Source organism: Gigantopelta aegis, chromosome 2, assembly GCF_016097555.1.
Source record: "Gigantopelta aegis isolate Gae_Host chromosome 2, Gae_host_genome, whole genome shotgun sequence".
Lineage (NCBI taxonomy): Eukaryota > Metazoa > Mollusca > Gastropoda > Neomphalida > Peltospiridae > Gigantopelta > Gigantopelta aegis.
Window position 1 is genome coordinate 19,977,850 of NC_054700.1, and position 24,206 is coordinate 20,002,055.

The 24,206-nt window shown below is 38.5% G+C and overlaps 1 protein-coding gene across 2 annotated transcripts in view; it reads left to right on the top strand.

Moving 5' to 3' along the window:
- Positions 1-330: 330 nt before the first annotated feature.
- Positions 331-24,206, top strand: part of LOC121382533 (lachesin-like) — a 100,475-nt gene continuing 76,599 nt past the window's right edge. Inside the window, exon 1 of one of the 2 annotated variants that reach the window (XM_041511995.1) lies at positions 331-428. In XM_041511995.1, the coding sequence (XP_041367929.1) occupies positions 371-428 (58 nt within the window). In that variant the 5' untranslated portion in view covers positions 331-370. Of the gene's footprint in view, positions 429-19,999; positions 20,218-24,206 lie in introns of those variants that run through there. The other variant, XM_041512001.1, reaches the window with a different exon arrangement.

Below are 24,206 nucleotides of genomic sequence, written 5' to 3' on the forward strand. Positions count from 1 at the left end.
AACTAACATTTTGGACAGCATATAGACAAATCTTAAACTTGTCTTACTAAACATCAGAGAATAGTTTTTCAGATGGAATTTGTGTAAAAAATTTGTAACGAATAATAAGGTTTTAGTTCAAAACTTCAGATGTGAAGAAAAAAAATGGTTTTGTGTATTTGTACCAAGACTGAAAACAACAAGATGTTTTTATTTCTTAAATATCAAAAAAGTCCCCTGAATATATCTGGACATTCTCGGAATTAAAAAGTTCTTCACCAACACTGAAATAACACCGCCAACTTCATCATCATCATCGTCGGCGTCTTCAACGTCATCATCATCATCGCCTTTAGTGACGTCAGAGACATCATCCCAGCCAAATCGTACCATGATGCAGCTTCTTGCCTTTGTCGTTCCAATCGTCTCGCTACGCTTCAGTGCGTTAGGTAAGTTAATCTTATTTCTCTCCTAACTCAATTTAGCATAAATAAATTCAATTTCAGTCACATGACCGCTTGCCAGTTTGCTCATAAAGGACTCGAGGGTAATTGCATTGCAAACTACAAACATGTCATTAATATTAGCCCGCTTGCCGAGCATGTCACCGACAAAATGCATTGCCGCGATTGTGGTCAGTTTTAATAACTCCATTGGGCCCGCGGTTACGAGAGCGGAGTTCGAACAAAACGTTGTCAGTAATCAGGGTCAAATGTTTGTAATTAGACAGGGCCATTAATAATGAATGCCCAATGCGGGACTTAGCATATGGTTGTATTGGTGAAACGTATTATCTTTAACGAAAGCTGCTTGATGAAAGGTTAAGCAATCGACGTGTTTGAAATGAATTTGGAATTGACGGAAATCGTTCGTAATAAATTCGCCAGAAAAGATAAAATTGGAATAAACATTGTTTTGTATTTCTGTTAGTTTGTCTAAGACGTATTTGAAAGGGTTAAATATTTAACAGCCCCCACCCCCGTACAGACATTAACACACACACACACACACACACACACACACACACACACACACACACACACACAACGTACGCACGCACTAAATAAAAACAAAAACTAAACTAAACAAAAAGAAACCTTTAAAAATATTAATCCTTATCCCCTTCCCCAAAACACTCCTTCACAATAATGAATCAAACCAAAACGCCAAATTACTTAATTTTGTTTTATAAATATCTAGATTTTTAGATATATAAATAAAATTGCTGAAGAATGCTGTTGTTTATTGTTTCACCTGCCTCTATATCGTTGGTGGGTATTTTTATTAGTGCTTTTTAATATATGAAAACAAAGAAGAATGGTTTTAAAAAAAAAAACAAAAAAACAACAAACCCAAACAACAACAGAAAAAACAAAACAAAACCCTAAACACCCAACAAACAAACAACAAAAAAACACAAGAAACACAAACAAATGTATTTTCAATGTAAATAATATTAATTTACAAACAAAATATTAACGAAAAGTAAACCAGGTTTGCAAATGCATGATTTGTTGCAAATGCAATTATTACCAGTTAACAGAAAACCCCCAATATTAGTGTTATATTTAAGTTTATTTTTAAAATGAAACTGAAAGTGAAAGGTGAAGTAGATGAGGAATTGTAGCAACAAAATATAACTAAGGTAGAGAATCAAAATGTATCGTTTCGTCAGACCTTCTCTCTTGAAAAACTTAGGCGAGTAAAGACAATTGCACTCCGTGAAATGTCGGTGAGGTAATTCCGTATCGAAATAACCAGTTGGGTGGGGTGTGTTGGGTGAGGGTGAGGGTTGGAGTTGTGATGAGGGGAAGAATGACACTAATAAACATGACAAGTGACTCGAGGGACATTGTTTTATAACCTACAATATTATTGCTCGACAAAATAAGCTATATAGATTTATTGGTAACAACCGAAATTATCTTCCCAAAGAGTCTTAGATATATAAACTGGCAAAGTTTTCAACCATATAGCAAATCATTTATTAAAAGAAACAAAGAAATTGTTTTTGTCCTTGCTGACTAGATTAGATACATAATTAAAATATGAAAGTAAAAAAAAAAATATATATATACATTTAAAGTTAGAAGTGCGGTTTATTCAAATAGCATGTGTGGTTTTTCGCACCCATCAGATACATGGGCGGTTCCAAGAGAGAAAACAGAGAAGACCTGTACCTCCCCTAAAATATTCAAGAGGCTTTTTATTTTAAAAGGGAGGGACGTATGTTGAAGCCCATTTTGTAATAAACGACCAATTCGATTCCCGTCGGTGGGCCCAATGAGCTATTTATATACTGTTCCAGCCAGTGCACTACGACTGGTATATCAAAGGCGTGGTATGTGATATCCTGTTTCGAGGACTGTGCATATAAAATATCCCTTGTTACTAATGGAAAACATATATATATGCTAAATACTCAATATAGAGTGGAGACAAACGTTTTAAAGAAATGTGCACGGACCGCTGGAGGGCGGCTAAAATATCTAACTCTATTTTATCTCTAAAGGAATATATATTAGACGGAATATTTAGAAAATGTGGAAAGCGGTTTTAACGTAAACAGGAATCGAAAAGTGTCACAAAAGTTTTTAAAATACTAACGTCGCATAATGAGCTTTAAAAAACAAACATTTGGAACGTCACTGTAGTACAGCAGAAGTACAATCGATAAAGTGAAAGTAATTTGGCCAACGCGAAACGAGAAAAGGAATGTGGAAGTGTATCTATTTTATTTCAGTACTGGGGCTGATATTTAGTCCTTTTACAATATTGTTAACTTTAGCAAGCATATATATCTATATGTCAAAATTACTATATGTTCGTCAGACCTTCTCTAACTATTTGTCAAAATTACCAAATGTATGACATCCAGTAGCCGATGATTAATAAATCAATATGCTCTAGTGGTGTCGTTAAACAAACCAAACACGTTTATTTTAACAACAATTTGTTTACAATTTTCATTCCACAAATGCCCTTTTCAGTGTGTGTGTGGGGGGGGGGGGGGGGGGGTAGATCAGTCGGCTGAGTGCTCGCTTGAGGTGCTCGTGTCGCAGGATCGAACACCTCGGTGGATCCATTCAACCGATTGAGTTTTTTCTCGTTCCATCCAGTGCACCACAACTGGTCAAATGTCGTGGTATGTGCTTTCTTGTCTGTGGGGACCGGCCTCGGTGGCGTCGTGGCAGGCCATCGGTCTACAGGCTGGTAGGTACTGGGTTCGGATCCCAGTCGAGGCATGGGATTTTTAATCCAGATACCGACTCCAAACCCTGAGTGAGTGCTCCGCAAGGCTCAATGGGTAGGTGTAAACCACTTGCACCGACCAGTGATCCATAACTGGTTCAACAAAGGCCTTGGTTTGTGCTATCCTGCCTGTGGGAAGTGCAAATAAAAGATCCCTTGCTGCCAATCGGAAGAGTAGCCCATGTAATGGCGACAGCGGGTTTCCTCTCAAAATCTGTGTGGTCCTTAACCATATGTCTGACGCCATATAACCGTAAATAAAATGTGTTGAGTGCGTCGTTAAATAAAACATTTCTTTCTTTCTTTGTCTGTGGGAAAGTGCATATAAAATATATCTTGCTGCATTAGGTGAAACGGTCTCGGTGGTGTCGTGGTTAAATCATCGGACATAAGGCTGGTAGGTACTGGGTTCGCAGCCCGGTACCGGCCTCGGTGGTGTCGTGGTTAAAGCATCGGACATAAGGCTAGTAGGTACTGGGTTCGCAGTCCAGTACCACCAACAACAACTAACAACTAACTACTAACCCACTGTACTAGACAGACAGCCCATATAGCTGGGGTGTGTGTTTAGGACAACGTGCCTCAACCCTGATTGGATATAAGCACGAAAATAAGCTTAAATGAAATGGAAATGAGAAAAATTGTAGCGGGTTTCCACTGATGACTACGTGTCAGATTTACCAAATGTTTGACATCCAAGATTTACCAAATGTTTGACATCCAATAGCCGATGATTACTAAAATTAGGGGACACTATTTCGAATTCTGAGGTAACCGGAAATCGGATCACGTGGTTTTTTTTTTACCTCGGTAACCAATTGTTCGGTTACGTGAATAATATTTGCGTAACCTGTGGGTTAACTGATCGGTTACCTCAAAGTTACTTGAAATTATATTTTGAATACATAATTTTTAGCTCAAACATAAAGTTAAAACAAACTACAACAAAAAAACCCAAACATTTTATAAAACAGATTCTTTAATGCTTGCTGAAGTTAACAATATTGTAAAAGGACTAATATCAGCCCCAGTACTGAAATAAAATAGATATATTTCCAGATTCCTTTTTTTCGTTTTGCGGTGACCAAGATACTTTCACTTTATCGATGGTACTTCTATACTACAGTGACGTTCCAAAATGTTTGTTTTTTTAAAGCTCATTAAGCGATGTTTTCAACATTTTCTAAATATTATGTCTAATATATATTCCTTTTGAGATAAAATAGCAGTAGATAATTTAACCACCCCTAGATCCGTTCCATTCCGTAACTTTGTAACATGCTCCTATACCACCGAGGTTTCGAGCATGTCTGCCCCGGAGTTCGACCTCTGAGAGGCCAGGGGCCCGTTGGGCTATTTCTCGTTCCAGTCAGTGCACCACGACTGGACTGGTATATCAAAGGCCGTGGTATGTGTTATCCTGTCTGTGGGATGGTGCAAAAATATAAACGATCCCTTGCTGCTAATCGAAAAGTGTAGCCCATGAAGTGGCGACAGCGGGTTCCCTCTCTCAATATCTGTGTGGTTCTTAACAATATGTCTGACGCCATATAACGGTAAAAAAAATGTGTTGAGTGCGTCGTTAAATGAAACATTTCATTTCCTTTCTCTCTTTTTTTGATGACATTATTTATTCGAAGACTGCCATCTTGACAAAATAACACTTCAGAGGATGCGATACAAATAAGGCTAATGAAGCGTATTGTATGCTGACGGATGCTTGCAAGATAATTTAGTATCACACGAGATTTCCTTTCGGAGTATTTCGGCTGATTACGGATTTTCCAGAGCCTATAACCATGGCCGGGGGAAGTTCCGAGTGACTGGGTCCTTTCTTGTCTTGAAACAAAGGACCTGGCATTTAACCAGCTGAAGTACTAAGCATTAATGGTAGTACTAAACCAAATAACTTCCGGTTGAGTCAAAGTTCAAAGTGAACCCAACTTTTGATAGAGCACATAATACCACAAGTCCGGCTATTGGTGATAGATGTTAGTATCAATATGTTGTAACCCCCCCCCCCCCCCCCAAAAAAAAAAAACCCCACAAAAAAACCCCCCAAAACAAAACAAAACAAACAAAAAAAAACTACAAAAAAACAACAACAACCAAAAAACAAAACAAAAACAAACAAACAACGTAGTTTCATCTGAGCAAAAAATGTATGCAATTTTATTTCATGTAGAAGCCGTATCATTGAAACATGTATGGGGTACCTGTACAAAAAGTACTAAACTTTTGTGCGGAACTAAGGTAGTCATAGACGCTACCTCTTATCCCTTAAGATAAAAAAAATCAATGTGCTCTAGTGGCGTCGTTAAATAAAACAAACTTTACTTTTTTATATACACGTACATATACAAATAGTTTACAAACAATAATAATTATATATTTTATCAGCAGTGTACAAAAAAACCCCCACAAAGGCGAAACAGACAAATATACTAGTGCATTGTAGATCTATTATATAATTAATATGTTAGAGAGATAAAAAAGAGAGAAAAACTCGGTGGTCTCACTGACTTTGATTATTACGAATAGAAAATTCGGTAAATAAAATTGAATAGCTTTTTTGAAACTGAAACGTCGGCATCTTTGTCATCTATCATAAACGTGGCTATATTAGTATATACACGGTCGTACTTTTGGGGGAAAGTCCAGTTTAAGACCACTACACCCCGTATTAGCTTTCTCTTGTGTATTACGGGTTGCACCTAGTACAACAATATGGTTATGATGATCCTGACCTATTTACATCTTGCAGTTTCAGTAGGAAGGAAGGTAATGTTTTATTTAACGACGCACTAAACACATTTTATTTACGGTTATATGGCGTTTCTTGTATGCAATATCAGTATCTGTATTTTCAGCGTGTTTCCTAATGTTTGAAAGTAAAAAAAAAAAAAAATCCATCTGCGTGACCGATGAATTGGCATATCTCTATATAATGAATAAAGTTAAAATTCGCATACAAATATATTATTAAGTTTTAAAGCCACACCAACTTAAATAACATTATTGAAAAAACAATTCAGTGTAAATAAAAATTTTTTTATTTGCAACTCATCAAATTGCATAGGCTAAATCCTATTTTACAATATAGGTATGAAGAAAACTAATGGAACGGTGAACGTAGAGAACGCACGGTTGTACTTTTAGTATCAGTGTAGTTGCATTATTGATTACTTCGATAGCAATACATCTAAGGCTGTTCTAGCATTTTGTCTTTACCCCTGTATTAAAAATGAGATTAATCCATATAATATTTTGGCAATTTATTAAGAAAGTTTTAAAATGTTTTTGAGTTGGTGTAGGTTAAAAACTCAGTAATATGTTTTGATATAAGATTTAACGTTATATATTATAGAGTTATATGCCAATTCATTGGCTTCCTTTTTCATCAATCGGACTATAATCCTAACTAGATTTTGTCTTCCGATAATTTCGTACGCACGAAAACGTATTAGAAACGCATTTATTATACATCCGGTGATATTTTATGCAGTGCAATAAAAGGAAGGGAATGTTTTATTTAACGACGCACTCAACACATTTTATTTACAGTTATATGGCGTCGGACATATGGTTAAGGACCACACAGATATTAAGGGAGGAAACCCGCAGTCACCACTTCGTGGGCTACTCTTTTCGATTAGCAACAAGGGGTCTTTTATATGCACCATCCCATAAACAGGATAGCACATACCACGGCCTTTGAAATACCAGTCGTGGTGCACTGGCTGGAGCGAGAAATCAGTACAATAAATGCAATGTGTAATTTTAGTTATTAAAACGACTGTTAGTCGACAACATCTTAACAATGATAACAAACCCAGGACTGCTCCTTTAACTTTCTCCATTATGCTAGAATCGACTACCAACTGCCAGCACATAGTTGACCAAACTCGACGGTTGCGTTGTAAATTCCCAACTTACGACGGGTACGCTCAGATTAACAACTAATGAGGTTATGCGGCGAAAATCAAGTTGTAAGAGCGCTCAGACTAGCAACTGGACAGTCGTAGAAGTGACAGCAAAAACTTGGTCAACTTTCTGCTGGCAATTGTCAGTCTGACCCTAATATTGCATAACACTAATGATGCTTTTTTTTCAAGAGCGTACGATAAATCGCAATCACCAACAAACTATCTTGAAAGTTATTAAAAAAAAAGTGTTTATTTACCTAAACACAAAAACGCGAATGTTGTAGAAACCATGTTATCAGCTGGTATCTCGTTTCAAAGGGAAACAAAACACTAATAAATAGCTTGCTATCTGTTGGAGCCAACTATTTAGTGGCGAATAAATCTCGCCAGATAACTGCTCTCTCCAGGGGTAAATACATGACATGAACGCGTTAAACAATGTGTAAAATATGTTGGCGGGCGTCTGTATATAACGACATATTATCATCTACTCGAATAAAAGACATTGATTTATATCTTAAAGCTCCAGTCTCGACTCCGCATTATTTAACATGTTTTGTTAATGCAAAACACAAACATAACTACAGCTTGAATAAATTGGCGTGTTTTGTTTTCTCCTCCAACAGATATCATCATCAACCATAATTTAGAGGTGTGGTTTTTTTTGGCACTGCAAGGAATACTAGTATTTGGTTAAAGGGACATTCCCGAGTTTGCTTCATTGTAAGATGTTTCCGACTAATAAAATAGTTCTACGATTAAACTTACTTATTAAATGCATTTTCTGGTTTAGAATATCAGTGTCTATATATTCAATGTGTTTCTGGTCGTCTTAATATTTGTAAGACTCCCAGACTGGATTTTGTCTTCAAATAATTTCGTACGTACGAAAAAATCTTTTTTAGGAAATAAAATGAAATTTAACCTAGTACAAATATTAGAACGATCAAAAACACGTTTAATATACAGCCACTAATATTTTATGCAGACATATATATTTGATATGTAATTACAATCGTTAAAAAGTCTTTGTTAGTCGATAACATCTTAAAAATTGAAGCAAACTCAGGAATGTCCCTTTAACGATACCAAGACATCGCTGTTAAACATTGAGTGGAGTGATTAATTTATTCCCTAACTTAGATTATGGGGAGCCATTTAAGACATTACCACATTGAGTAGTGATGTTTAATAATTTTGTAGTACTGTTTAAACTACGAGGGGGCGGGGAGTAATTTTTTGTTTAAAAAAATTGCTCTCACTGAACTAGTCTCAGAGTAATGATGGAAAGCCAGAGACATGTATAAATCTCTGTAAATGGCACGTTTTAAAGGGCCAGACCCTAGTTAGAGCCGTTTAGGATCACTGAATTCAAACATTACTTATATGTTATTGTTTAGTCTATCCATTACCGTACAACCGAAATGTTTCTGATCATCCTGGTGTTTCTAATACTAAAAAATGCATTTTCATAATTTTAAAAACGCACATGCATCTGAGAAGTAATGATTGTGGAGTCGCGTTGCAGTCTATTTTTAAAGGTATTGCAACGTCACAGACTCTTGTTTCACTCTGTTGTATCCAAACGTGTTACAGGTTTGTAAATTAACCAAACTTAGTGTCCATTTTTACGGGTTGAAACTAGGGTCTAGGTGAAAAATATGCCTTAGTGTTTAATAACTAGGGTCTGTCCCTTTAAACTCCAGACTATTTGGTGTATGACAAATTATCATTTGGAAACTTTGTCGAGTGGTCTGGTACACTTGTCCTTTAGCAAAATGATTTTGTTTTTACATGCAGTAGTACCGGCCTCGGTGGCGTCGTGGCAGGCCATCGGTCTACAGGCTGGTAGGTACTGGGTTCAGATCCCAGTCGAGGCATGGCATTTTTAATCCAGATACCGACTCCAAACCCTGAGTGAGTGCTCCGCAAGGCTCAGTGGGTAGGTGTAAACCACTTGCACCGACCAGTGATCCATAACTGGTTCAACAAAGGCCATGGTTTGTGCTATCCTGCCTGTGGGAAGCGCAAATAAAAGATCCCTTGCTGCCTGTCGTAAAAGGAGTAGCCTATGTGGCGACAGCGGGTTTCCTCTAAAAAAAATTGTGTGGTCCTTAACCATATGTCTGACGCCATATAACCGTAATTAAAATGTGTTGAGTGCGTCGTTAAATGAAACACTTCTTTCTTTCTTTCTTTACATGCAGTATCCCACAGACAGAACATCACGGCCATTGATATATCAGTCGCGGGGCACGGGTTCGGACAGGGTAAAGCCAATGGGTCCATCGAGGAGGTTCTATCTTACGACCAAAGTACCCCAGGCGAGATTCTAAAGCTGGTTAAAGAAAGTTATTTCTACGGCGACTTAAATTAGTATTTTCTGGCCATATTTTGTTAGAACAAGTGCAAGGTCAACTCTCGTGCGAGTCTGTCTTTAATATGACTAATGAGGTCATTGGCGTCCCACGCTGAGAGTGTCGACAGGGCGAAGACTGCATTAGAATTTGGTTAATGTTTGAACACAAGGTAGCGCTAATCGAAGAATGGTGCTTCATGAGAATGAAACTGACTGAGGATTAATAACTGATATTTTCTAAATCGTTAAATATTAAAAATGTACCAACTGTTTTGTATTCTGACATCCAACCGCCGATCATTAATAAATTAGTGTGATCTATAGTCTGTTCCGTCCTCCTACAAAATGTTTTATTTGTAAATAATTTCAGTTTAGTTTGACGTAAGAAAAAAAGTACAAGTGTTTTGGAAATACCCCCCCCCCCCCCCCCCAAAACAAAAACCCAACAAAAACCCAAACCCCCCCCCTCTCCAAAACAAAAAAACAAACCCCACCCAAAACAAATCAATCAAACCAAACAAACAAACAAACACACTCAAAAAGTATATTTTTTTGTGCAATTTAGAAAACAAAAAATCGGTTCAAAAATAAATAACTTGTAGTAAATTCCATCGTATGACAAAAGGCGTTCCCTGGGGGATGGACTATAGTGTTGTTAAACAAAACAAACTTTGTTAATAAATTGGTTTTCTAACACTCCGCAGAGCCGTCCCTGTCATCACCCTTTCATAGACCTTCAGACTCTGAGAATTGCGTGAGCCATTTGTTTCGTTCACATTATATTGAAGACATCATTTATATGGACCGGCCTCGATGGCGTAGTGGTTAGGCCATCGGTATACAGGCTGGTAGGTACTGGGTTCGGATCCCAGTCGAGGCATGGGATTTTTAATCCAGATACCGACTCCAAACCCTGAGTAAGTGCTCCGCAAGGCTCAATGGGTAGATGTAAACCACTTGCACCGACCAGTGATCCATAACTGGTTGAACAAAGGCCATGGTTTGTGCTATCCTGCCTGTGGGAAGCGCAAATAAAAGATTCCTTGCTGCTAATCGGAAAGAGTAGCCCATGTAGTGGCGACAGCGGGTTTCCTCTCAAAATCTGTGTGGTCCTTAACCATATGTATCACGCCATATAACCGTACATAAAATGTGTTGAGTGCGTCGTTTACACCTACCCATTGAGCCTTGCGGAGCACTCACTCAGGGTTTGGAGTCGGTATCTGGATTAAAAATCTCATACCTCGACTGGGATCCGAAGGGATCCATTCCGTATATATACTACTCAAAAGAATTTAAGGGTCAGACGATATTTTCGACATTATTTTCTGAATGTCAATTATATTAGCTAGACCATAATGTCACGCATGGTATTGTTCCATTTTGACGAAAGTGGGTCTAAGCAACCCATAAATGAATTAAAATCCACTGTCATTGACACTGTCGACTAGTTCTAATGGCGAAAACATGCTTACATTTGCACGTAAATTAGGGCGAAAGCGAAAGGTCTGCTAAGTGCCCATAACTTGCTTTTTCACAAAGCGCTTCATTTGCACGCTTTGCATGTGTATTCCATGTTCCCAATGCTAAATTTCCGTATAATTGGAGCTTGCGTTCGTGTACGGTGCACACTCCAAATTCGACAATGGTACGACGTCAACTGACTATCGAAGATCGAGGAAGGGCTATTGCTTGGCTTCAGGATGGCAATACGCAAAGAAATGTTGCTCTGAGACTTGGTGTCAGTCAGAGTGTCGTTGGCCGACTGTGGCAACGGTACCAAGCAACGAATTCTGTTCGAAATCGTCCACGTTCGGGAAGACCCCGAAGCACTACAAATAGAGAGGACCGCTACATCACCAATATGGCTCTACGTCAACGCACAACCACTGCACGCCGATTACGTGACAATCTGCGGACTGCGACTGGAACTCGAGTGTCTGATCAAACCATACGCAATCTCCTGAGAGCCAATAATCTACGCTGCCGTCGCCAGGCTGTTCGACCACCACTCCTACCACGTCACAGAACGGCCAGACGTCACTGGTGCACGCTTCATCTGCGGTCGCAACGTGTTCAGTGGGGTCGAGTGATGTTCACTGATGAGTCCAGGTTTAGTCTCCAGTTCAACGACGGTCGGGTTCGTGTCTACAGACATCCTGGGGAGCGCTTCGCTGACGTTAAAGTTAGACAACGTCACCGGTTCTGTGGTGGCAGCGTCATGGTGTGGGGCGGCATCTCTATCCACCACAGGACCCCCCTCTATGTGGTGGATGGCAATCTGAATGGAATCCGCTATCTGAATGAGATTATCCGGCCGTTGGTTCTCCCAGGCCTTCAGCAGATTGGCGGAGGGGCAGTTCTGCAGGATGACAATGCCAGACCCCACCGCGCCAGGGTGGTAACGGACTTTCTCAGACAACAAGGTATCGCCAGGATGGATTGGCCAGCATATTCGCCTGACTTGGCCCCAATAGAGCACGCCTGGGGACGAATTAGGCAGGAGAGTTCGGGATAACCATGCCCCTCCGGCCAACCTTCATGATCTAGGTCAACTTCTTATGGCAGAGTGGCAGGCCATTCCCCAAGAGTTCTTCAGACGTCTGATCAACAGCATGAGGCAACGATGTGTCGAGTGTATTCGCGCCAGGGGTGGATTCACACACTATTAAACGAATGTTCTAATGTGTAAAATCCATGTTTGACAACCTTCAACTTTGACAGCATGTCATGCAACTTTTTTGTATACAGTGACGTTTATTTGTGGTTTTTTGCAAATATGGAACAATAAATTAAATTTTTGGTGTAGTTTACATCATCAATCTAATACACTCTGAAACTTATTTGGTTATAAATTTTTGACCCTTAAATTCTTTTATATAACAATTGATTGGATGCAACTATTCGATAGGCTACTTTGAATTCGTGTGGAACGTCTGCACGGAATGGGATGCATGGGTTGAAAAAATAGCCAACCACAGTGAAGAGACTGTCCTGATTTTGCTGCTTTTGTAAGATATTATCGACTGGTAGAGCCTTTTTAACGACGGCTATAAGATATTATGCAATGTTTTTTGTTTTTGTGTGCGTGTGTTTAGAATAGCGGTGTCTGTAGTCAGTGTTTCTGGTGGCTCTACTGTTTAAAAACTAGATTTCATGTTCCACAATAATTTCGTACGTACGAACCATATATATATATATATACTTGGCCAAAAACGTTTAGCAATTTGGTAAATATGCTTAAATAAAAGAAAACTCGTGACTTACAAAATAAAATAAACACTGGATTTAACTGAGTCATCATTTATCAGTATACGTAACAGGAGATTTTCAACACAAAATGAAATGTGTGACTGTCACGTCGTTAAATGGTACTTGGGGGTCCATACACGAAGATCTGAAAATTGGCAGTAACGTATCTGAATACCTTGGGTATTGCATGATGACCGCGGTAAAACGTCGACTCGTGCTTCTGATGAGAGGGGAATCTTTGGAATAGTGATGGAGATCCACTCACGAGTTAAAGCATGCTCAAGGTTGTGGACGTTGTGAATATGCGCGTGGTTCTCTCGCACACTACGATCGAACAAATCCCATACCTGCACAACTGGGAACAAGTCGGGTGATCTTACAAGCCAGTCTAGTGCCGCAAAAATTGTCCTCTTAAGAAGTCCGGTCGTTTGTCTGGATGAATGCTGACATGCGTTGTTCTGTTGAAACAAATCGCTGCATGAACGGAATGACAACTTGTGTGATGATTTCGTCACTGCAATGCTGAGCATTCAGATTCAAATTAATTATGAAAATTAAGTTGTTTTGTCATGAATTCATGCCCACATCATGGCGCTACCACCACGCCACTGGCGTTCAGTGTATGAGGGTCGTTGTACCACCAATCTGATGAAAATTAGCTCTACTGGGTCTACCAGTAGATCTAACAGCATTGCGTGGACTCCCTGTCCAGGTGACATTTCATCTATAAATAACAATTTTAAATATCGAGTAGGGGTGTGACGAATACACATGGTGGCGAATACGATACATATCACGAATATGAGGTGACGAATACGAATATGTATTCACATCCATGAATACACATTACACAAGTACAAAGGCTTTGCTGAAAGGAAATTTTTTTATTTATTTTTAAAGTAAAAACTGATTAGTGATTACACAGGACCTATCAAGTTTGTGTTTATTGTCTAATCCAGGACCACATTCTTTTTAAGGAACACTAACATATCCACATGTTCAGAGGAAAGTTAAAAATATGTATGTTATTATCGGAATTTTAAAATATACCATGGCCTTTGCAAACATAAATGTACAAATTGTACATATTTTAAAAAATATTCTTAAGTGCTTTGATAACAATTCACCCTTTTCCATGCGTGCAAACCGAAAACCGTATATACATTGTATAATGTCGACAGAAGTTATGGATTACCGGTAAATTAATTTTATTTTGAATATCAAATATATATTTTTAAGGCCATTTTGGTTTTTGGTATCTAGTATTAATCAATTTATATCCATATTTGAATTGCTAATATGCCACAGTTCTCGTTAAGAATTATACAAATATATTTTGCTTTGAGCTGCCATTTAAACGTTAGAATATTGGTTCAACATTATTGACGTTGCACTGCGTAGAATGCATAAATTAACGAACTACACTCGCCCGTGTCTCGTATTAGGGCTGGTTGAACGGACTATGCGACGTCATACAGTGTTTTGACAGAACGTTAGAGATTGGCGGAGGGGCAGTTCTGCAGGATGACATGCCAGACCCCCCCGCGCCAGGGTGGTAAGGATTCAGACAAACAAGGTATCGCCAGGATGGATTGGCCAGCATATTCGCCTGGTTGGCCCCAATAGAGCATGGACGAATTAGGCAGGAAGTTCGGGATACCATGCCCCTCCGGCCAACCTTCATGATCTAGGTCAACTTCTTATGGCAGAGTGGCAGGCCATTCCCCAAGAGTTCTTCAGACGTCTGATCAACAGCATGAGGCAACGATGTGTCGAGTGTATTCGCGCCAGGGGTGGATTCACACACTATTAAACGAATGTTCTAATGTGTAAAATCCATGTTTGACAACCTTCAACTTTGACAGCATGTCATGCACTTTTTTTTGTATACAGTGACGTTTATTTGTGGTTTTTTTTGCAAATATGGAACAATAAATTAAAATTTTTGGTGTAGTTTACATCATCAATCTAATACACTCTGAAACTTATTTGGTTATAAATTTTGACCCTTAAATTCTTTTATATAACAATTGATTGGATGCAACTATTCGATAGGCTACTTTGAATTCGTGTGGAACGTCTGCACGGAATGGGATGCATGGGTTGAAAAAATAGCCAACCACAGTGAAGAGACTGTCCTGATTTTGCTGCTTTTGTAAGATATTATCGACTGGTAGAGCCTTTTTAACGACGGCTATAAGATATTATGCAATGTTTTTTTTTGTTTTTGTGTGCGTGTGTTTAGAATAGCGGTGTCTGTAGTCAGTGTTTCTGGTGGCTCTACTGTTTAAAAACTAGATTTCATGTTCCACAATAATTTCGTACGTACGAAACCATATATATATATATATACTTGGCCAAAAACGTTTAGCAATTTGGTAAATATGCTTAAATAAAAGAAAACTCGTGGACTTACAAAATAAAATAAACACTGGATTTAACTGAGTCATCATTTATCAGTATACGTAACAGGAGATTTTCAACACAAAATGAAATGTGTGACTGTCACGTCGTTAAATGGTACTTGGGGGTCCATACACGAAGATCTGAAAATTGGCAGTAACGTATCTGAATACCTTGGGTATTGCATGATGACCGCGGTAAAACGTCGACTCGTGCTTCTGATGAGAGGGGAATCTTTGGAATAGTGATGGAGATCCACTCACGAGTTAAAGCATGCTCAAGGTTGTGGACGTTGTGAATATGCGCGTGGTTCTCTCGCACACTACGATCGAACAAATCCCATACCTGCACAACTGGGAACAAGTCGGGTGATCTTACAAGCCAGTCTAGTGCCGCAAAAATTGTCCTCTTAAGAAGTCCGGTCGTTTGTCTGGATGAATGCTGACATGCGTTGTTCTGTTGAAACAAATCGCTGCATGAACGGAATGACAACTTGTGTGATGATTTCGTCACTGCAATGCTGAGCATTCAGATTCAAATTAATTATGAAAATTAAGTTGTTTTGTCATGAATTCATGCCCACATCATGGCGCTACCACCACGCCACTGGCGTTCAGTGTATGAGGGTCGTTGTACCACCAATCTGATGAAAATTAGCTCTACTGGGTCTACCAGTAGATCTAACAGCATTGCGTGGACTCCCATGTCCAGGTGACATTTCATCTATAAATAACAATTTAAATATCGAGTAGGGGTGTGACGAATACACATGGTGGCGAATACGATACATATCACGAATATGAGGTGACGAATACGAATATGTATTCACATCCATGAATACACATTACACAAGTACAAAGGCTTTGCTGAAAGGAAATTTTTTTATTTATTTTTAAAGTAAAAACTGATTAGTGATTACACAGGACCTATCAAGTTTGTGTTTATTGTCTAATCCAGGACCACATTCTTTTTAAGGAACACTAACATATCCACATGTTCAGAGGAAAGTTAAAATATGTATGTTATTATCGGAATTTTAAAATATACCATGGCCTTTGCAAACATAAATGTACAAATTGTACATATTTTAAAAAATATTCTTAAGTGCTTTGATAACAATTCACCCTTTTCCATGCGTGCAAACCGAAACCGTATATACATTGTATAATGTCGACAGAAGTTATGGATTACCGGTAAATTAATTTTATTTTGAATATCAAATATATATTTTTAAGGCCATTTTGGTTTTTGGTATCTAGTATTAATCAATTTATATCCATATTTGAATTGCTAATATGCCACAGTTCTCGTTAAGAATTATACAAATATATTTTGCTTTGAGCTGCCATTTAAACGTTAGAATATTGGTTCAACATTATTGACGTTGCACTGCGTAGAATGCATAAATTAACGAACTACACTCGCCCGTGTCTCGTATTAGGCTGGTTGAACGGGACTATGCGACGTCATACAGTGTTTTGACAGAAGCGCAGTCAAGCTGCACGTAGAGTACCAGTCCAACGCATGGAATTAAAAAAAAAGGATCGGTCTATGAGTCTGACTATGCGGTTGACCTAATATAAAAAAGGACAATAAGAACGATCGAATCGTTATTGCGTTTTGGTTAGTATGAATTAGAAACATAAATTATACAGTAAACATTATATATAAGTATTCGTGTATTCGGTTCAGCTAGTGACGAATACGAATGCAACTACGATACAGATCGCTGTTCGGTGCACCGAATATTCGAGTATATCGTTACACCCCTAATATCGACCAAATACACTTCGCCTTTTATAAACTTATTCGGGAGAATACACATTCTAAAAATATCGGGCGAGACTATTTAGCGCAATAGGCGAACTTGTTGGTCTATTTCAACATTAAAAAACCGGGGGAAAAGTGCAGTATACTAGTATAAACAGATTTTATGGCTATATCATCACGTTTTTTCGTTTTTTCGTCTTGAAACTAATTTTATATACAATTTTATATTGCAATTAGTTTTTAGCATACTTCGTAATTCACCCGAATCATTTCGTATACCCTCGGCATAATCCCGAATGTTTTCAAATTCTTTTAAAATCACTGGCATGATTTTGCAAGTAAGGTTTTGATTGGTCGAATGAAAGGTCAACTGGACATGAACTCCAACGGGCTGCTGTAAGATCCAATGTAATATTGGAGCTAATTTTTATTATTAGATTGTTGTACCACTGTCAATGCCCGATGTGCTCAGACACGTTACTGACAATTTTCAGATTTTTGTGTATGGACCCCAAAGCATGGCGGTTTGCTCAAACAATTGCGTCAGGTGACTTTTATACTAAAACGTTTAATGGCGAAATCATTAACATTTTAAAAACCGTACCTCAGCACTGAACTGAACTGAACTGAACTTTATTTACACTCAGGCCATAGTCTACGGCATATGAGGTTATATATACATACAGCAGTCAATATAATTGTAACAAGGTAGTCGTAAGGACGTTTTGACGATGTTATGATTGCTAAATGCTCATAAGTCTAATTATTGTCATGTGTTTCGCCTATAGGAAAACTGCCACTTTCAAGTATAATACTTTGCTTGTAGAAGGATAGCTCTTGCAGTGCACCGCGATTGGCATATCAAAAGTCGTGGTATGTGCTGTCCTGTCTTTAGGATGATGCATATAAAATATCCTTTGCTACTAGCGGGTTTCCTCTCCATGACTATATGTGAAAATTACCAAATGTTTGACATCCAATAGCCGATGATTTAAATTAATGTGCTCTAGTGGTATCGTTAAACAATGAAAATTACCAAATGTTTGACATCCAATAGCCGATGATTTAAATTAATGTGCTCTAGTGGTGTCGTTAAACATAACGGGCTTATTGCTACTATGACTCTAGCTCTACTCTGGTTATACGTTGAGTCAGGACTAGAGAGCGCTTAGTGTTTAAAATTGTCCAGTTTGAAATCTTTCCGACGACTTTAATGGTCGTTAGGAGCGGGACGCAGCTCTGTGATGAAGCGCTCGCTTGGTGCAGGGCCAGTCTAGGATCAGTCCCCATCAGTGGGCCCATTGGGTTATTTCGCGTTCCAGCCAATGCATCACGACAGGTATATCAACGGCAGTGGTATGTGCTATCCTGTCTGTGGGACGGTTTACATAACATATCTCTTGCTACTAATGTTAAAATGTAGCGGATTTCCTCTATAAGACTATATGTGAAAATTACCAAATGTTTGACATCCAATAGCCGATGAATACTAAATCAATGTGCTCTAGTGGTGTCGTTAAACAAAACAATATTTAAACTTTAAAATACATTTGCTTTCTTAAATTTGATACCTCAGACCTTTAGCTTGATTATTTTTTTAGATCATTCTTAACATTAAAGTTACACGTGTTAGCTTAGTACAGACTCTGCAGGAAGAAACCCTACGCTCTTACCCGAAACGAAACCGCTTTCGTATGGAGGTATCGGGGTTTTTTCTCGTGTGTTTCGTACTAGTCACTAATATGTAAGTTTAATGTTATGCATAAACTGGAAAGAGATGAGACTAAAGGTATGTAGTGTCATATTTAGGAAAATATTTATTTTAGAAATTTTGACAATAAATCTGTTACATAGATCTAAAATTGCACAAAACAGAGCTACTAATCTTATTTCAGTTTTTGGGCGGGATTTTGCTCAATCCGTTGAGTGGTCGCTTGAGGTGGATCCATTCAGCTGGTTATTTTTTTCTCGTTCCAACAATGCACCACAACTATACACAACTGCATTAGGAAAAATGCAGCGGGTTTCCTCTGATGACTACGAGTCAGAATTACCAAATTACCAAATGTTTGACATCCAATAGCCGATGATTAATTAATCAATGTGATCCAATGGTGTCGTTAAACAAAACCCCAAAACATTTGAGTTTTTAATAAAGAATAGGTGTTTTAATAATGACGCATTACACAAAAACAGCATACCTTTAAACACGCTAGGATTAGTTCTATATATATATATATATATATATATATATATATATATATATATATATATATATATATATAGATGTGTGTTTTCATTTGTTTTTAATATTTTGATTTTTACAATGGAATAAAAAATGGTGTTCATGTCCAATATCAGTATTACAAAGTTTACGTAGCATGTCGATCAATCTTTCTGTTTATAATGTTAATCTCAAATCTAAAGTAGGAAATTTAGATATACAGTACCTATTTTGGTATGATAATCTCGTCAAATAGGTGTAGAATGCTTAGTGGGTGGTTTTTTTTGGTTATTTTGTTATTTATTTATTATAATTGTTTTTTTTTTTTTTGGGGGGGGGGGGGGGGTAGTTATGGTGTGGGTTTTTTTTAGGATATATAAGAAATAGAATTTTACATTCATGTCAGTTAGATACCATTTATCTTGCAACTCATTGTTTAAAAAATGTATCCAACTCGCTTTCGCTCACGCAGTATTATATATTTATCTGATTGACATTTTTCTTGCAAACACCATCCATGAGACCACAGATATCCCCAACCAATAACGCCAAATGAGTTACACACACACACACACACACACACACACACACACACACACACACACACACACACACACATACATATATATATATATATATATATATATATATATATATATATATATATATATATATATATATAAATTACAAACGTTATGCGTTTATACGATTTCCTCAATTCTGATTGGACGACGTCGAAGAAAAACTGAATGTGAACCTGCGATAAACCTCAGAAAATGACGTCATTACGCCAGCTGGGACGTCATTACGTAAAACAGGCCATGGAAAAAACGCTAGACGTTGATTTATGTTTAATTTAACTAAATATGGTGTGTCCAGGCGCTTGTGCATACATTTTGGAAGAGGGTGGGGGGCTAAACTGTGGCTAGCGAAATTTATGAGGGGTTGTGAGATGCTTCCCCAGAAAAGTATTGAAAAAAAAGAGAACATTTGCTTGATCAAGAGGAGGGTTTAACTGTCGTAACCCACCCTCTGCACAAGCCCCTTTCTTTGTAAGTATATAAAATCTGTTTGTAATTTTAAAAAAATGAATTTATCGATGTACAACTGTCACAAACAGCATAAAATTGCGTAGCGTAGACACCTCAGAAAATGACGTCATTACGTAAAGCAGCCCCCGTGCTTATAAACCTTAAAGTCTAGACTTTAATAAAGTCCAGACTTTAATGTCATGGCAACGCCATTCAAATAGCATTACGTTTTATAAGCACGGGCCCAGATCATTGGAAGAACGTTAAAAACTGATTTATGAATTATATGTAGTTCTAACTAAATAAGTTGTGCTGTTTGTAAATATAAGAATTGTTCGTAATTTTTGTGTGAATTTATTGATGTATAAAAGTCACACATTGTATAAAATCGCGTAGCATAGCGAAAAATGAAGAACAATTCTTTTATAACTATAGTATTAGTACTTAGAGTTTCTGTTTGGAGGTGCGTGTGCATGATACTTGCGATTTTGACTTTTAACAAATTATATTTAATTGGCTCGTACTATTGTTCATTGCAAGGAATTATTTGATTTGATCCACCTACATGTTGCACGTTTGTGACATTTTACAGCTTTTCGCCCTTAAATTCCACATGACTTATAACGTGCTCGTACGAAGTATAATATAAAGTGGGTGGCTCGAAAACTAGGGCCAGTGACTTTAAACGAATTGTTATTCTCAACCTTGATACACAAATAACTTTCGATTATTCCTTACCACGGTGATATTATTTTACGACAAATATTAAGTTGACATGAAATCGAATATCCTTTAATATACTTTCCCTGGTGATTGCAGAAATATTCCCCGAATAGCAAGTGGTTTCTGAAATACCGAGCTGTGTTTCGTGAATGAAAAGAGATATTTGTTGAAAGGCACCCCAGCCCATTGTTTAAAGCAGCAATCGGGTTTTTCCAAATTTTTGGGCGTGTCTGACTGATGAACTTTATGACTATTTAAGTATTAAAATAACGCTAGCTGTAACCTGTGCTATGCATGGCAAAGTTTAGATGGGGTGTGGCGCCCCCCCCCCCCCAAAAAAAAAAAAAAAAAAAAAAAACCAGAAAAAGAAAAAAAAGAAAGAAAAAAAAGAGGAGAAACGGAGATCGATGTATAGATAGCCAGCCCTCGTTAGCCGAGGCTACAACACACGGCAGCCTGGTATATAGCCACTTCTACGTTAAGTAACAAATGTGGCAACCTCCATTACGGTTGTATTTATGGCATTCATCTTTGTACACAATATTTAGCACGATGTGTTTACGGTAGTCGATTGGACCGGAACGCAAAACGATCCTTACGAAATGCGGCTATATAAGGTTTCAAGCGCATGTGTAGGCCCTACATGGATTACAACTAAAATTTGTGGGTAGAATGATAAAAATACTTTGTGAAAAGGGTTTCAGGCCAGCTCATTTTGGCCGAATCTCGCCTGGGGTTTTTTCTGTTTTTTTTGAAGTGGCGACAACGGATTTCCTCTCTCAATATCTGTGTGGTCCTTAACCATATGTCCGACGCCATATAACCGTAAATAAAATGTGTTGGGTGCGTCGTTAAAGAAAACATTTGGATTTGATCCAGCTTGCCCTCACTGCCTCCTGCCTCGTATGTTTACGATGTAATGTTTATGTTCTATTAGCCACAAACATTTTACTATTTGACAAAAGGCCGGGTAGTTTATGCATGCACCTATGGCGTGTTCAGATATCCGAGCGCTAGAGAACAATTTGACTGGTACCATCGACTTTTATCATAGCGCACTAATGTGATGTTGGGGCGCGGCGTAGCCCAGTAATAAAGCTCTTGCTTGATGCGCGGTCGGTCTGGGGTCGATTTCCGTCGGGCTATTTCTCGCTCCAGCCAGTGTGCACCACGGCTGGTACATTAAAGGCCGTGATATGTGCTATCCTGTCTATGAACTGGTGCATATAAATGATCCCTTGCTACTAATGTAAAAATGTAGCGGGTTTCCTCTCTAAGGCTGTATGTTAATTTTACCAAATGTTTGACATCCAATAGCCAATGATTAATAAATCAATGTGATTTAGTTGCGTTCAATATAAAAGTCAGTCTAGCGAGCGGTAGATCGCTATCGTGGAGATGTCTCATTGGAATAGCGCTCGTCTGGGATGCGATGGGTCATAGGATCGACCGTCCTCAGTCTTCTTCCAATATGTTAAATTGTTTTTGTTTAACGACACCACTAGAGCACATCGATTTATCAATCATCGGCTATTGGATGTCAAACATTTGGTAATTCTGTCATTGAAGTCTCAGAGGGGAAGACACCTTCTACATTTATATTTCATTAGTAACAAAGGATCTCTTATATGCACCGTTCCGCATACAGGATCGCACGTGTCACGGCGTTTGACATACCAGTCGTGGTACACTGGCTGGCACGAAAAATAGCCCAATCGGCCCACCTACGACGATCGATCCTAAACCGATCATGCAACAGGCGTTTGTTATATCCCACCCCGTCATGACGTTACGACTGCAGGCCAGAATTGGTGTAAATAAGACTAATTACGACTGGTACGTCAAATGAAGTGGTATGTGATGTCCTGTCTATGTGAACGTGCGTAATAAACGCTATATTCGTACGTCTACACCTCCGTCTAATTACCTCTGTAATATTGATTAATTTCTTGATTAAACAACGGACTGAGGTGTCGTTACGCCGGACATCTGAACCACTCAGGCTAATTACGAACCCCCTACTCATGAAATTCGTCACATGCAGATTGCGGGTGTCATTCTTTGAGCTCACGTGCAGGTGGAGCGGTCACGAGAACCAATTACAAGCTAGCGTTAATCCATGGCAATTTCCTCTGCCGAAATGTCCAACAATTATCAACAATTGGCCATTCCCCACGTGCGCCAACCACTTCCGCGTATTAAACCTGATCCCGGCCATTTGCTATTCAATGGGCAATTAGCGGCCAAAATACGCGGCAAAAAGACAATTGTCGGCTGCAAATATTTGCAGTGGACGATCGATCAAAGCAGGTATTTGCATGTGCACTGCGTCATCTGCAGTCTCAAAGGTTAAGACGTCAAATCGTCATTGACCGCGCGCGCAGGGTTAAATATCCATTGACCGGGGTTTCCCCGACTGCTGCGCTTATTCGGTGACCAGTCGAGCCCCGCCATTGTGCCCCGTGCTTTCTTTCATTAATTCTTCGATTCTTAATCCTGTCTGTCGAAGAGATTATTAATTTCTACTCTAAATGGAGAATTAAAGACATTGATCGTTAAGAGTTCACACGAACCAACGAGCTGCGTATTTTTAATGTATATTTAACCCTTTAGAAGTCAGCAAATCAGAACTTGTTGTTTCAAGCAGTCACTGCAATTACAAAACGTAAACGTTTGTTATGTCTAATGACACCACTACATTGCATTGATTTATTAATCATCGGATACTGGATTGCATTTGGTAATGTTGACATAAACTTAGAGAGAGGAAACCCGCTACATTTCCCTATTAGTAACAAGGGATATTTTACGTGCACCATCTAACAGACATGATAGCACATAACACGGCCTTTGGTGTACCAGTCGTGGTGCACTGGCGGGAACGAGAAATAGCCCAATGGACCCACCGACGGGGATCAATCCTAGACCGACCGCACATCAAGCGATCGCTTTACCACTGCGCTATGCCCTGCCCCCTACAATTAAAGGAACTTTATTTTAGACACTAGGCAGTGTATATTGCCTCCGTCTAGTTGAGCTTTATTACCGTTAATTTATGCATTACTTAAAACTTCTTCCTTCCCTTTTTAAATTTCGGCACACGAAAATCGCCATACACATATTACAGTCGAACTTCGTTATGTCGACGTCTACAATCTGCAGAGTCCAGGAGTCAGTTTCGCTAAACACCGAACGTCTACGTTTACGGTTAGCTGTTCAACACCTGTGGTACGTTTATATGTTTTGGAATCTATTTCACGTAAACACATTACGCCATTGCAAAGGAC